The 13980-nt window shown below is 46.3% G+C and overlaps 1 protein-coding gene across 3 annotated transcripts in view; it reads left to right on the top strand.

Annotated features, from left to right (window-relative positions):
• The window catches only part of nbeal2 (neurobeachin-like 2), a 49920-nt gene extending 40252 nt beyond the window's left edge, over nucleotides 1–9668 (top strand). For all 3 annotated transcript variants that reach the window (XM_018740706.2, XM_018740704.2, XM_018740703.2), the window contains 25 exons: nucleotides 86–412; nucleotides 1460–1609; nucleotides 1860–2017; nucleotides 2155–2279; nucleotides 2449–2569; nucleotides 3390–3547; nucleotides 3980–4113; nucleotides 4213–4320; nucleotides 4445–4540; nucleotides 4797–4921; nucleotides 5295–5435; nucleotides 5542–5672; nucleotides 5762–5871; nucleotides 5988–6105; nucleotides 6244–6341; nucleotides 6434–6547; nucleotides 6675–6758; nucleotides 6894–7003; nucleotides 7129–7301; nucleotides 7571–7665; nucleotides 8452–8568; nucleotides 8697–8858; nucleotides 8996–9144; nucleotides 9293–9428; nucleotides 9561–9668. In XM_018740706.2, the coding sequence (XP_018596222.2) occupies nucleotides 86–412; nucleotides 1460–1609; nucleotides 1860–2017; nucleotides 2155–2279; nucleotides 2449–2569; nucleotides 3390–3547; nucleotides 3980–4113; nucleotides 4213–4320; nucleotides 4445–4540; nucleotides 4797–4921; nucleotides 5295–5435; nucleotides 5542–5672; nucleotides 5762–5871; nucleotides 5988–6105; nucleotides 6244–6341; nucleotides 6434–6547; nucleotides 6675–6758; nucleotides 6894–7003; nucleotides 7129–7301; nucleotides 7571–7665; nucleotides 8452–8568; nucleotides 8697–8858; nucleotides 8996–9144; nucleotides 9293–9428; nucleotides 9561–9668 (3348 nt within the window). The remainder of the gene's footprint in view (nucleotides 1–85; nucleotides 413–1459; nucleotides 1610–1859; nucleotides 2018–2154; nucleotides 2280–2448; nucleotides 2570–3389; nucleotides 3548–3979; nucleotides 4114–4212; nucleotides 4321–4444; nucleotides 4541–4796; nucleotides 4922–5294; nucleotides 5436–5541; nucleotides 5673–5761; nucleotides 5872–5987; nucleotides 6106–6243; nucleotides 6342–6433; nucleotides 6548–6674; nucleotides 6759–6893; nucleotides 7004–7128; nucleotides 7302–7570; nucleotides 7666–8451; nucleotides 8569–8696; nucleotides 8859–8995; nucleotides 9145–9292; nucleotides 9429–9560) is intronic.
• The last annotated feature ends 4312 nt before the right edge of the window (nucleotides 9669–13980 follow it).

Raw genomic sequence — 13980 nt, 5'->3', positions numbered from 1 at the left:
CAGTGGGAGCAGTTTCCAGTAGGTGTGGATTAAAGAGGCCATCCGCTTTTTCTGTCTCTGACTATGGCTTCCCCTGCCCTGACAGGTGTATGAGATGGCATGTGTGAAGCTGCACAGTCTCCTGCAGACAGTCCTCTATCTGAGCTGGGATGAGGTGTGTTTCCTGCTGGGGCGGCTGGGTGCCCCCTTGTGGCAGGGCAAGGAGTGCAGTCTCCCAACCACTGGGGCCCAGACGGAAGCATTTTCTCAGCTGGTTCCCATTGTGCGGACATTGCTGGATCAGCATGCGGAGCCTAACATGTTGCATACTCTTCTGCCCAACCTGCCGCCCACTAACGGCAGCACCACATTCGCTCAAGACCTCCAGGCCTACTGCTGCACCCAGGAGTGGCAGGACGTCTATAAGCAACAGGTTAGATTTCTACCATGGTATCCAGCCTGCAGACATCATTGCCTTGCTGCTCAAACTCAGCTGCAGACATTTCATCTGTCAAGCATGTTCTGTATTTTAATTTCCCATTTATTACTGCTGTCTTTTACCTTAAGGAACTACCACCTATTAACTCCCTTATTTTGCACCATAAAACCAGTAAAAGCTGGTCACGTTGACTCTGCAAGACACAGAAACTGTAGGAAATAGATTAGTGAAGAAAATGCAATTAATAATAAATTGGAAATTTTTACATCTAAAAAAATTTACTTGACTGTTCCTGGCATGACAATCCAGTGTATTTAGAGAGAGATATTACTTTATGATTTTAAATATTTAAGTAGGGCTATTTATCAGCAATTGTTCATTATGACAACACTGATACTTGCTATATAAATAGCAGTACGCTTTGTACTCTTTTATTGTCATATTTCTGTTTTCTCAAAAGATCATTATACTCTGTTTGGCTGCTGATCTTAATCCAAACTTCACAACAGAGCTACAATATACCTACCTCTCCATTATTGCCACAGTTGCACGACATTCATATTCCACAGATGTAGCATGGAAAGAATGATCTTTCTGGAGTAACACCCTGGATGTTTAAATGAATAATGAGCCAAGCCTAAACATAATGTGTATCCACAGGCCTGTGTGGGATATGTTGTAAATGTACGCATGACTGTGGACATCTATAAATCTTTATTTGGATAGTAAAGATATACACAACACATGATCTACTGCCATGCCATTTGTTTGGCAGGACAATGGGGCTTGAGATTGGCTTGTGAAAGAGGAAAAGGTGTGTGTGTGTGTGTGTGTGTGTGTGTGTGTGTGTGTGTGTGTGTGTCTATATTCTGTTCTGAGGCAACTGTGCCAAGAAGTAAATCATATGAAAATGAATTGTAATCATTAAGAGAAGATCTTGGAGAAGTAGTACATCTGGGAGCCACTGGAACCAGCTGATACAAGGCTTGGGTCACCGTCAACTTCCCCTCGCGAACGTCTGTATCTTTCCCTCTCTGTCAGATCGAACCCACTATGCTGCAGTATGAGCTGGACACTTTTGGGAAGAGCCATGACCTCATGTCCAACTTCTGGAACTCCTGTTTTGATGCCCTGATGAGCACAGCGCAGAAGAGAGACAAGGACCGTACCAACTGCAAGACCAAGTTCCAGGTGCCCCCCATCCCTGTGCCCTTCTTGCCCTCAAATAACTGGCAATTTTTTTAAACCTGGCTTTTAAGAGTTAATAAGGCTTCAAAAGTTATGCTCAGGCCCAGACGGAAACATGCAGGTAGCACTTTCTAACCTTCCCACCTTGTAAGATTGATAAACCTCTCCTGAGCTTATGTTTCCTCGGAGCCTTAAATCTTTTTGCGGGGGCTCTTGATGAAGAGCGGTCGCCTCTGTGTCCCTTTGTGAGCAGGAGATGGTGGTGGAGCCTTACTTCAAGCGGTTACGCAGTGAGAACAGCCGTTACCACGCCAGCCTGAAGCAGAGCTCCAGCCAGCAGGGGGTGGTGTGGCAACACTGGAAAGCCCTGCACCGGCTGCTAGCCAGCGAGAGGGGAGCCTGGGCACACCGGTGGGTGAGCTGCTCTGCCACACTGTGTCTTTGTGCTCCTCTTCATAGTTTTACTCACCTATTTGTGTAAAGAAAAGCCTAGGAAAAAAGTGTTTGAATCTATTGTTGACAAGCCTTCTATGTGCCTCTCCTCCCAGTGTCCAGCCAGAGGTGAAATGGAAGTTGTCAAACGCAGAGACATACTCAAAGATGCGACTGAAACTTGTCCCAAACTACAACTATGATCCTCACTATGAGGCCAGCGCGCAAAGAGACAATATGGGTGTGTGTGACAAGTGTTTCATTCAGGGGGAATCAAGTGCAGTATGATTTGTTCATGATTGCAGCATAATGCACGATGTCGGTCTACCTAGAGAGCTGGTTTGATTGTGGTTCTGAATTTGTCTTGTACCGGTATGTCCATAGTTGTGTGACTGCCATTTCACACACAGGAAGTGACAGCCCCCGCAGTCTCACGGAGCCTCTCCCGCTGGCCGTTGCCAAGGAAGCCAAGGTGAGCGAAATGGAGGATGACCAACTTGGAGAGGAAGACCTGAGATACCTGGATAACCAGTGAGTCACAAATTCTACCTCTCCCCAACTTGGCAACAGCTTCCCCCCCCCCCCCTTTTTTTAATTTAATACTTTGCATAAACAATTATGACCAGAGGTCTGTCTGCATTTCATTCTGTTCATAACTCCAAACTCACTTTTACCAGTAATTCACAATTGATACAGGATATCTATAGTATCAAAAAGCCAATAAATTTAGAGTTTAGGATCTGTAAAACACATCGGTTATAGCTATAATAAAACTCTAAGACTTCAAATTACTTTAAAACTAATTTTGAAAACTGAATATAGAAACACAGTCACCACAAATGTCTGTTCAGTGATAGTTGACTGATTCATCCCATAAATGTGGGCAACATTCATGATCTTTTTATTGATCACTGACACCCAGGAGCACCAGACAAGAGTTGTAAACACTGTGGAAGTGAGTTCAATTAATCTGGTCTCTTATTTAGTTTGGGTATGTTTCGCTGCAGTCTGGCACTTCGGTGGGTAAGCACAGGTCACGGTCATTTTCTCTCTCTCTCTTTTACACACACACACACACACACACACACAGAGAAAATGCACAAAAAAATTAACAAACTGGAAAAAATTGGTGCCTGAAAATTTGAAACTGATCAGAACATCAGGAGCCAGGGTACTAAAAACTGTAACACAGCTGCAGAAGTTTCTTGAAACATTGCTTTTGAACCCAACAGCCATTTTTTTTTTTGTTTTGGAGTAGAGAATGTCGTTCTTCTGAGTTCCAAAAGTTCCCATGAGACAAAAAGGACATGCCATGTATAATGGACCAATTCTCTCTTGTCCTCTGTGTCAGCGTGGAAGGAGAAGACGAGAGCCAGAAGGAGAAGCTCATCTTGTCAGAGGACTGTGAGCTCATCACCATCATAGCGGTGGTCCCAGGCCGCTTGGAGGTCACCACCCACCACATCTACTTCTACGATGGCAGTTGTGAGAAGGAGGAGACAGAGGAGGGTAAGGCTCTCCCTGCAGTTGCTGACCCCGTCCCATGAGGTCTTCACTCTTTCACTCAACAGTGTGGATTTGCTCACAGTAGCTGTGTGACAACATCCATCATCGGCTGGTGTGTAACAGGAGAGCCACTTCCCTTTTAGAGAGCACATGGAATTGTCATTAATCTACAGAGGCAGTTATTAGCATTCCAATCCCATACTGCAATGGGCTGTGGTACATCATATTTACTCTATTACTGCTACCTAAACATTGCGCCCTGTTCAGTTAATCTGGTCTATTCTACTCTGCATCCGGAGCTTTAGAAATTGGTTTAGTCAATTTTTAATGAGTTCTTTGTAAGACTTTTTAGAAGCGCACTCAGTGAAAAGTGTCAGTCACCGTATTGTTATAGTGCTCGTTCAAAGGGGTGTGAATCAATGCATATCTTTTCAGGCATTGGCTTTGATTTCAAACGGCCGCTCTCTCAGCTAAGAGAGGTCCACCTGAGACGTTACAACCTGCGTAGGTCTGCAGTGGAGATGTTCTTCATTGACCAGGCTCACTACTTCATCAACTTCCGCAAGAAGGTGAGGCACATGGGTTGGTTTACACTCTCACCGGGTCATATGGTTTGGCGCTAGCACACAAACCCATGAACATCTTCCTCCGTGCTGCTCTCTCCACAGGTCCGTAACAAGGTGTATTCCCGCATTCTTGGCTTGCGGCCTCCCAACTTGTTCTACTTTGGCTCACGGTCCCCCCAGGAACTGCTCAAGGCTTCAGGTCTCACACAGGTGCTGTAAGGCCATTTAATTCCTATGTAAACCAACTGAAATGTGTTTTGTTTCTGCTTTATCAACACAGCAACAAGTTCATGTTTGATAAAAGACTAATAGACTGTTTTCTTGTGCGCATTAGAAATGGGTGTGCAGGGAGATCTCCAACTTTGAATACCTGATGCAGCTCAACACCATTGCTGGAAGAACATACAACGACTTGTCCCAATACCCAGTGGTGAGTTTTTACAACAGGAAAACCTATAAAATGTTATGTGAAGTATATTCGTGTGTGTGTGTGTGTGTGTGTGTGTGTGTGTGTGTGTGTGTGTGTGTGCGCGCGCACTTATGCATGGTCAGTACATTTAAAACTGAAGTAAAAAACCAGCACTGACTCGCTGCTGGAAATGATGTGACTTACAGCAAAAGCCATGCAGTCAGAGAACAGAAGTTTCCAGTCAGTTGCACTGAAACAGCTTTAATCCCATGTTCAGTTCCCCTGGGTGCTGTGCGACTACACGTCCCCCACTCTGGACCTGGAGGACCCAGCTGTGTTCCGTGACCTGTCTAAGCCCATCGGTGTGGTGAACCCCCGCCATGCACAGAATGTCAAGGAGAAGTGAGTACAGTGAGCAAGCTGTTGGTTCAAATGCACAGTTCATTGTGCTCTCCAGTTCATTTTGTAAACCTACATATTAATCACAGAGAACTACAGCACGACCACCCCTTTCCATATATTGATTGAGCTGATACTGTAATAGTAACTCTCTAGTTGCCTAGCAAACGCTTTATTACTAAATCAAACCTTACTCATTTATTTAACTGGATATTTTTAATGGCACAGTTCAGGTTAAGTCTCTTAGGGCTCTCAAAGCAGAATCCCTGGACTTGAACTGGCATCCTTCAGGTTACAGTCTCTTCTAAACTACTATGTTAACATGTAATGAGGTGACTCAGTTCTTGACCTTTGACTTGTGCCCCTGTCTGGCCAGGTACGAGAGCTTTGAAGATCCCACCGGCACAATTGACAAGTTCCACTACGGCACACACTACTCGAATGCGGCCGGTGTCATGCACTACATGATCCGTGTGGAGCCCTTCACCACGCTGCACATCCAGCTCCAGAGTGGCAGGTGGGTTCCAACCCTGGCCCAGACCACCCACCTATTCTTCTACGTGTGTTGTGCTCTGAAGGCTGTAGGGCAAAGCGTCACTCCTGACTCTCTGTTGTGGATGCAGGTTTGACTGCGCTGACCGCCAGTTCCACTCGGTGGCTGCAGCATGGCAGGCTCGCATGGAGAGCCCAGCTGATGTGAAGGAACTCATACCAGAGTTCTTCTACTTCCCAGAGTTCCTTAAGAACATCAATGGTAAGTTCTAGGGGTGTTGACTGTACCTTGATCCATCTGGGTTCTGTAGCCTGTTTACCACTGGTTACATACCTGTCTCTCTGTCCCAGGTTTTGATCTGGGGAAGCTTCAAATGTCTCAGGAATCTGTGACAGATGTGGTCCTGCCACCTTGGGCTGAGTCTCCTGAGGATTTCATCAGGAAGCACAGGAAAGCCCTGGTAAAGGAAACTTTAAATCGCTATTTCATACACAGCATGCTAAGTGTAAGCTCACTCCTGTGTCCACTGTTCTGGTTGCAGTCTCGGCGTACATTTGTGCACGTGTGTATTTGCAGGAGAGCGAGCACGTGTCTGCTCACCTGCACGAGTGGATTGATCTGATATTTGGGTACAAGCAGCGAGGCCAGGATGCTGTGGATGCCCTCAATGTGTTCTACTACTGCACCTACGAAGGTATGGCTTCCTCTTTCCCTCCCCAAGCCATTGTATTATGCTGCAGCTCCTAGAATGATGCTTCCACTGATCCCCAAATGGTCTCTGATTGGTTGGTAGCATGTGATATTTCTTTCGGTTTGTGTCCCCCTTGTGCAGGAGCAGTGGACCTGGATGCTATAGTCAATGAGACAGAGCGCAAGGCCCTGGAAGGCATCATCAGTAACTTTGGTCAGACCCCCTGCCAACTCCTCAAGGTCTGGCAGTGAGAGCAAATCATACACCCAGGTTCACGTGGGAATCGCCACTTTCTTCTCAAAGTTATTGTCCTTTCGATTTGTCCCCACAGGAGCCGCATCCCCCCCGCATGTCAGCGCAAAGCGCGTCCCGACGGCAGTCCCGTATCGACACCCTCCCACCAAACCTATTTGAGAAGCTCACCAAGCTCAAAGCCTTCATGGAGGTCAGCTCAGCTTTGCTTGGCTCATGCCTTTCAATTGGTGGGCTCCAGTTCTGGTCCCTCTTAGGAGACACCACATTCTGCTGAGGCTAAAGCTCTGAAATGCTGTCTGTCTGTCCATCTAACCTAGGTTGTGAGCGATGGGGTGGCGCTGGTGCAGGCCGTGGTGCCCAGGAACCAACCGCGGTACATCACACAGGGGACTGACATGCTGGTGAGGGTCTTTGTAGTGACACTCTGCCCACAGTGCAGAAAGCAGCAGTGTTGAGTGGGGTCATTTACTATTCAGTTGCTGTAAATCAAGTTGTGTTCTAACTGTTATGATGAGTCCCACCTCCTCTGCCCTAAGGTCACCATCAGTGCCAATAGATTGCTGGGAACTCACAGCTGGCTGCCATATGACAAGAACATCGCCAACTACTTCACCTTCACCAAGGACCCCACTGTGTCGAACCCTAAGTAATGGTTTTATCGCTGTTCCCATTGCCCATCAGTTATGACCTTGACTTTTCTCCAACAAACGTGCCCATTACTTTGTTGAGTAGTTACTGCATCTAACCGTGCCCTCCCTCGCGCTGTCACAGGACACAGCGTTTCCTGGCTGGGCCCTTTTCCCCAGGGGTGGACCTTGGACCACATGTCTTGGTGGTCTCCAGCGATGGGCGGCTGCTGTTCAGCGGCGGCCACTGGGATTGTAGCCTGCGTGTCACGGCTTTGAGCAAGGGCAAGCTGGTGGGCAGAATCTGCCGACATATTGGTGAGGCCCTGCCTCCTCTGTCACAAGCTCCACCTACCCACATACCTCTGCTTGATTTCAAGTTGCTTTGCACATGCATGCAGCCCAAGTCCAATGTGCACAGACCACTTACATAGAACTCTTTATAACAGCAGCTTGTAGCTTTGGACTCCCAGCAGGTGACTGTTGGGGATGTCAAAATTGCTGTCAGTGAAAAGGTCTGAAGAGAAGTCTGAAGGGGTTAGTTGTCTACTCAGAGTGCAGCTCCTGAGCTCAGCTCTGTGTTGCAGACGTGGTGACATGTCTTGCTCTGGACCTGTGCGGCATCTACCTCATCTCGGGCTCCAGGGACACCACCTGCATTGTGTGGCAGGTCCTGCAGCAGGTGGGTCTCCTAGTCACCTCACACCATTAACTTCACTCCACATGTATGATGAGCACACTGGTTCTTCAACGTATGAAGATGAGTGGGACTGGAAGTCTGTTTGAAAGTCACCTTTTGCAATAAGTCACAATTAATGGAAGGTTAATAATTAAGATGTCCCTCAGTTAATTTTAGACTTTGGTTTTTGTTTATATATATATAAAAAAAAAAAAAAAAAAAAACCTTCTATATAGCTATTAAAAAAGACTGTTATGGTATTTTTATGAACATTGAGCAGTGTTTAAAATTTAAAACTAATATGACTGAGAATACACATACATTGTCTCCACAAACCCCTATTTAGCTCTGATTGTTCGTGGATTCATTATCATATTACAATAGTTCACCGACACTCAGAAAAACCAAACATAAGTTCTAAACAACGGAAAGAAGCTGAATGATGGTATTCTGATTCTCCTGTTACCTTTAGGTGGGTTTTATTGCTATCGACCTACTGGAGTTGGAAATGCAGGTTGTTTTAATAATTTCAGAAAATAGGTTACTAAAGAAAAGGCAATTAGAAAGGAATAAACTGGAAAATGGTCTTCAAAAATGTATAACTTAACTGTTCAAGTAACAAGAGGAGCCAGTGTACAAACCCTGCTCACTTTCTCTGCCAAAGTCTCCCTGCACCACATTTTATATTTACACGTCATCTTGTTTCTCAGTCATAATTCTGCAAACTCCCATCGTTTAGTATAGGGTGAAAATGACAGCAGTAACTGTTTTTGCACTGACCTTCCCCAGGGTGGCTTCTCCAGTGGCCTGTCCCCCAGGCCAGTGCAGGTCCTCTGTGGCCATGACCAAGAGGTCACCTGTGTGGCCATCAGCACAGAGCTGGACATGGCTGTCTCAGGGTCAAAGGTGATAAGCTGTGAAGCGATTCTTGTTTAAATTCAGAGAATGCTGCGAGAAGTGGTGTTGTGACTAAAGTGATCCATTTTTCTCTGACCTTTGTTTCTTTCTTTTCTTCTCTGTCTACCCCATTTCAGGACGGCACTTTGATAGTGCACAGCGTGCGGCGTGGCCAGTTCCTCCACACACTAAGGCCCCCCTGTGAGAGCTGCCTGCCTTCTAGGGTGACGGAGCTACAAGTGGGCATGGAGGGCCACATTGTGGCCCAGATGGTGACAGAGGGCCGAACTCCTGGCCAGGTACCCTGCTGTCTCTCACCTGCAGGTTCAACCGCTGAGTTGAGACTTGCCAGTCATCCTGTACAGTGTTAACGCAACTCACTGGGTCCAGCTCCTCGTTGCAGCCTAGCTCTGGTTTAACATCTCTCCTCTTTCAGGAGAAGTACTTCCTCCATCTATACTCGGTGAACGGGCATCAGCTTGCCTCGGTGCCCCTTGAGGAGCGAGTCACGGCTCTTTGTCTGGTTCCGGAGTACGCCATCACGGGCAGCTCCGAGGGAAACCTGGAAATCCGAGACTTGTACAAGTAAGAGCTGTGGAGGCATCTTTGCTCGGTTAACACTTTTTTTATGGTTTTCCCATCATTATTTATATACTATATACTAACTTTGAGTCAAGGCAATTTGTAAGCACATACTTTTTTTTTTAACACACATTTTCTGTGTGTGAGACAGCCTGAAGCTGGCTGTCCCAGCCTTGGCCTTGAAGGTCCCCATTCTCAGTATATCTGTCACCAAGGAGAGCAGCCACATCCTGGTTGGCCTGGAGGATGGGAAACTCATTGTGGTTGGAGCTGGCCAGCCTGGAGAGGTGAGACTTATATTGGATGCTGGAGACTGGAGGAGTGAGGATGGGAATTCTGGGAGTGCCGGTAGCCAGCTGTGCTAGTCTAATCCACTAGACACCTGTGGCTCAGCAATTTCACCACTTTCTCTTCACCAGGTACGTTCAGGCCAGTTCTCCCGCAGACTCTGGGGCTCAACCCGCAGGATCTCCCAGGTCTCCTCTGGGGAGACGGAGTACAATCCCAGCGGCAGCCCCAGCAAGTGAAGACCGAGCCGATGGTGACTGGGAGCAGCGAGGGAGAGGAAGACGAATGGAATCAATGTTCCTCCCACTAGTATTTCTGTTGCCATGGTTCCCTGTGTGCTGACCCTCTACACCCCCACCTGCGTGGGACCCACTGCACTTTCTGCAAGAGGAGGAACAGTAGAAGGTGAAAGACAGAGAGCTGAGATCAGAACATTTCCAAATGCTGCACTTGTTTTTTAACAGATGGGGAAAAAAAATGTATTTTAAATATTTTGTACTTTTTTTAAAAAAAAATCATTCCAAAGACTCAACGCTTTGACTCTAGGAACTGTATTCTTCACGTGGAATAATTGGAGACTGATGTACTGGAAATAAAGGTTGTGATTGTGGATAGGGGGCTACCTAAAGTGGAGCTGGTCTTACCCACAGTTTTTCTCGCGCCACAAGCCCTGTATTTATTAATGTAGAGGACTCACAGTGCAATGGCTCGCTTTTCTTCTGGAGGGCTTGGGACAGGTGTGAGAGCTTTTCAGGGTCCACTTTTTTCTTTGGCTTTCTTTGCTTCAACCAGTACCTCTTTTTAGCAGTTCTGCACATCTGTCTGAACTCTTGAAGAAAACTTGAAAAGGTCAACAGACTGCTCCATTGCTGGACCCAGAGTCTGCACTGTGGTACACACCAATGATCACGTGGTCTATTGTGTGTGGTATGAATGCTGTAGATCATCACCAAACACTGTTTGCTCTGGAAACAGTGACAGAAATGCATATGGAGTTCACGTAACCTTCACACACTGTCTAGCCCAGTTATCATATTATAGGAGGTGAGGTTTCACCATTAGGAGGTTTTGCCACTTGGATCCATATATGCCTGAACAGTTTCGCTCGGGAGAGATTTCCTCGCTTGCGCCGATCGTCCTTTCTTTTCACAGAGCAGATCTTCCCACTGCTGCTCACTCGCAACACACGCACCCTTTCCCAGCACTTTGCACTAACAAATGCCTATCATGTAAATACACACATCCTACTTTGCACAAGTGCCTTTCCCTTCCCAGGGAAGGGGTTCTGAAACCGGAGCACTGAAATGCATTGCGTGGACCACATTTTGGGATTTGCTAGCACTTGTACAGACATTTCTCTGGAGGAATGAATGAAGTGACCAATGTGTGTAATTTTTCTTGGTATGGATACAAGGCAAGACTTTGGCCATAATATTTTTTTTAAACTGAGATTAAATGTCCGTTTTTCTGTGTGTATATATACATATTTCTCTTTCAGGGAAACATGGGGCTTTAAGGATCATGGAGTGTATTTTTCCCTGTGGTAGAGACTGAAGTTTCTGATCAGGCTCCCAAAAGTGGCATGAGACCACAGACTTTACACTCCCATGAGTCGCTGTGGACAGACAGTCTGAAGGTTTCAGGAACTTTTGGACACTTACTGTGACATCTACAGAAATGTTAGGAATCCAAAGCACACCGTTCTTAAAACCAAAATTGTTTGGTCTTACAAATTGTGCCTTGTTCAGACCTTTTGCACGTGCATGCGTGAGTGCGTTTCCGGTTAATGTAAAATATGTAACGGTTGAGTTTTTCGCCTTGCTTCAGAGGAATGACTCTGTATGAGATGCTTTGAAACAGGAGTGTCTGCGAAACACATGGGTACACAGCTGGGTCTGACTTGATAGGCAAGTGACATCCCATTGAAAATGCTCCCCCCCCCTTCTTTTCAGGGGAATTTTGTTGTAAAAAAGGTGTAATAAGGGAAATAAGTGAATGGGGGAAATGAAATGATACAGGAAGAGGACTGCATTGCCAGCTCAGTGACTTTGCACTGTTGACTCTGTAAGGCAGCAGAGTTCAAACAAAAGGCTGCTGGTTTGATTGCAGTGGTCTGTTAAGCAGTAAAAATACAGTGTGTGTAACCAGAGTTTGACCTCTCGGTTAGCCAGACTAGTGAAACTGCAGAACTGGTGCGCTCTTTTTCTACAGCCCAGTCTGGAACAAGATGTACCGCAGTATTTCCAGATCTAGAGGAATCACATTAGTACCGGCTCGTCTGCAATAAAACAATTCTTGCGGGCTGGTTTGCACATGTTGCACCATTTCTGTTTTGGACAACATTGCCTTGCGATTTGAATAATGAGATGCACTGCAGTCATCGCATGGGCTGATTGCAAAGTCTTCTCTGGCTTCTCACGGGAGGGCTTCGCACTTGGTCCTTCTGCCTTTTCCAAGCCCGCTTTGCAGGGCAGAATGATCTGGAACCCTCGTTCCCTCCTACAGGACCCCACTGCGATATACCCAGACCTTGGGAGCAGCCAGTGTTTTATCTTTCTACATGTATGCAGAGTAACGTTTTTCCCCCCCAGAGGCCTTAAGCTCAGGTTGCCTGTTTTAAACACATTTCACATTCTTGGTCCTTTCACTGTTTTTGTAAACCACCTTTTATGACAAAATAAAGAAATGTTAAAGTCATTGTTTTGAGACTTTTTTTTTTTTTCCCCCCCCCTCACAAAACCATGTTGTTGGTAAAGTATGACACACACGTTTTCAGTTTTAACATTTTATGCTTCGACCTGTTTAAGCTGAGCTGAATTATAGCAATGTGCACCACGCAGTACTTGTGGCTTACATTTCTGCTTGCCATTTATCCTTGGTGAATTTCCATTCATTCACCTTAGAGAAGTCTCCTCAAATGGGTTTTTATCTTCATCTCCTTCTCCCTCTCTCAGCCATGTCAGGGTTTGAAAGTTCACAGTAAAGGCAGATTTATTTAGAGAGGAGCCTTTGATCCCCCAGCGGACCAAACATCCTGTAAGCCTGCCCATAAACAGCCCAAGGGGGGCAATTCAGTGAGCTGTGGCAGGAGAGGGGGTGGGGGTGCTGTGCTGGTTAAACAGGCCTGAAGGCCTCCAGTCAATGCGAGCGGAGAAAGGGCCTTACGGCGGCGCTACTTTGGCCTCTGATGTGGCCCACCGACAATGAGGGGAGGGTCTGACGCCTTGCTCGCAACAATGGCAGGTATCTCCTCCTGACCTCTGAAGTCCCTGAAGGGGGGTCTGGTTAGACTAAAGGGAGAGCAGTGCTAAGACTGTGAGGTCCTGCAAAGTCTTGCAAGCTCAGATCCCCCACGTTTCCACAGATCAGAGGGATTTTATTGCAGGAGAACCACACTGCTACTTCGCACCCCAATATGAGGGTTCCCTGTAAATGCTTGAGAACTCCACAACATTATCTTCTGTATAACAGGTTCACCCAACTGCCACCCAGACTGAACTATTATACAGAGAAATAACTTGTTTTTGGATTGCATAACTAGCTTCCCTGGAAAAAGGCTCAATATTTACACGTTTACAAGTGCCGATGCCCTGCATATGCATTAAGAACGTGTAACAACACCGGGTGCCTTTATATGTTTTGTTATGGCACGTCCAGTTTCAACATAACCCATTCTTCCTTACACAGAGCTCACCCAAAGGTTACACCTCACTGAGCGAATGAGATCAAGTGATTTTTTTTTTTTTCTCCCCTCTCCCTCAAACATTTGGAACCACAACACTCCAGAATCAACATTCCTGTTTCCTGAAATGAAAGTTAAATGAGCTGGACCCACATCCTATAAACCCAGCAAACCCAGCCCTTAAAGATGACAGGTAACCACAGCACTGTTCCATATCAAGTTGTATTAGATAAATTTTCTCTTTTTTTTTTCTTCTATACAAGACGAAGAGCCTCCTCTGCCGCTGCCGATACTGTGGCTTTGTGCAGCGTTGCTGGAGCTGCAATCCAGGCCCGACAACTGGAACAGCTCCTGTGGGCACTTTTTGCACCCCAGCTAATCTGTCCGCCACCCACAGAGACCACTGACACCACAGGGCACTTTTTTGTGTGGGGGAAGGAAAACACATATCTAGTCATGGCAGTCTGGTCCACAGCTTGGATTCAAAATGCTCAGATTCCCCGATTCTCTCTTTCAGCCTCTTTTAAAAAGGCGTCGCAGATGTTAGTGGTTTGACGAACATCTCCCGCATGAAGCTTTCGCTCGCTCCAGCTTTACCTCCACAGCACTGATCAGTGGAACATCAGCTCTGACTTTGTTCCCGCTTTCATTGGGATGTTTTGTCTGAAGTTTGTAGATGGTGCATTGGACAATGCTGCTCTTTCAGAACATTGTATAACCATAAATGGCTGCAAGGCTACCAAGACATTTTAAAGAGAGGGGGGACCACTAGTGGAGGAACTACCATACACCGGTGTCCTTATTTACACCATACATTTTAGCATCTGATCTGCTCCTTTTGGTGTAAAACGTGTCGAAAGGATAAGAAC

This window comes from Scleropages formosus, chromosome 18 (assembly GCF_900964775.1).
Source record: "Scleropages formosus chromosome 18, fSclFor1.1, whole genome shotgun sequence".
Taxonomy (NCBI): Eukaryota; Metazoa; Chordata; class Actinopteri; order Osteoglossiformes; family Osteoglossidae; genus Scleropages; species Scleropages formosus.
This window is presented reverse-complemented; position numbering and strand designations above follow the sequence as displayed.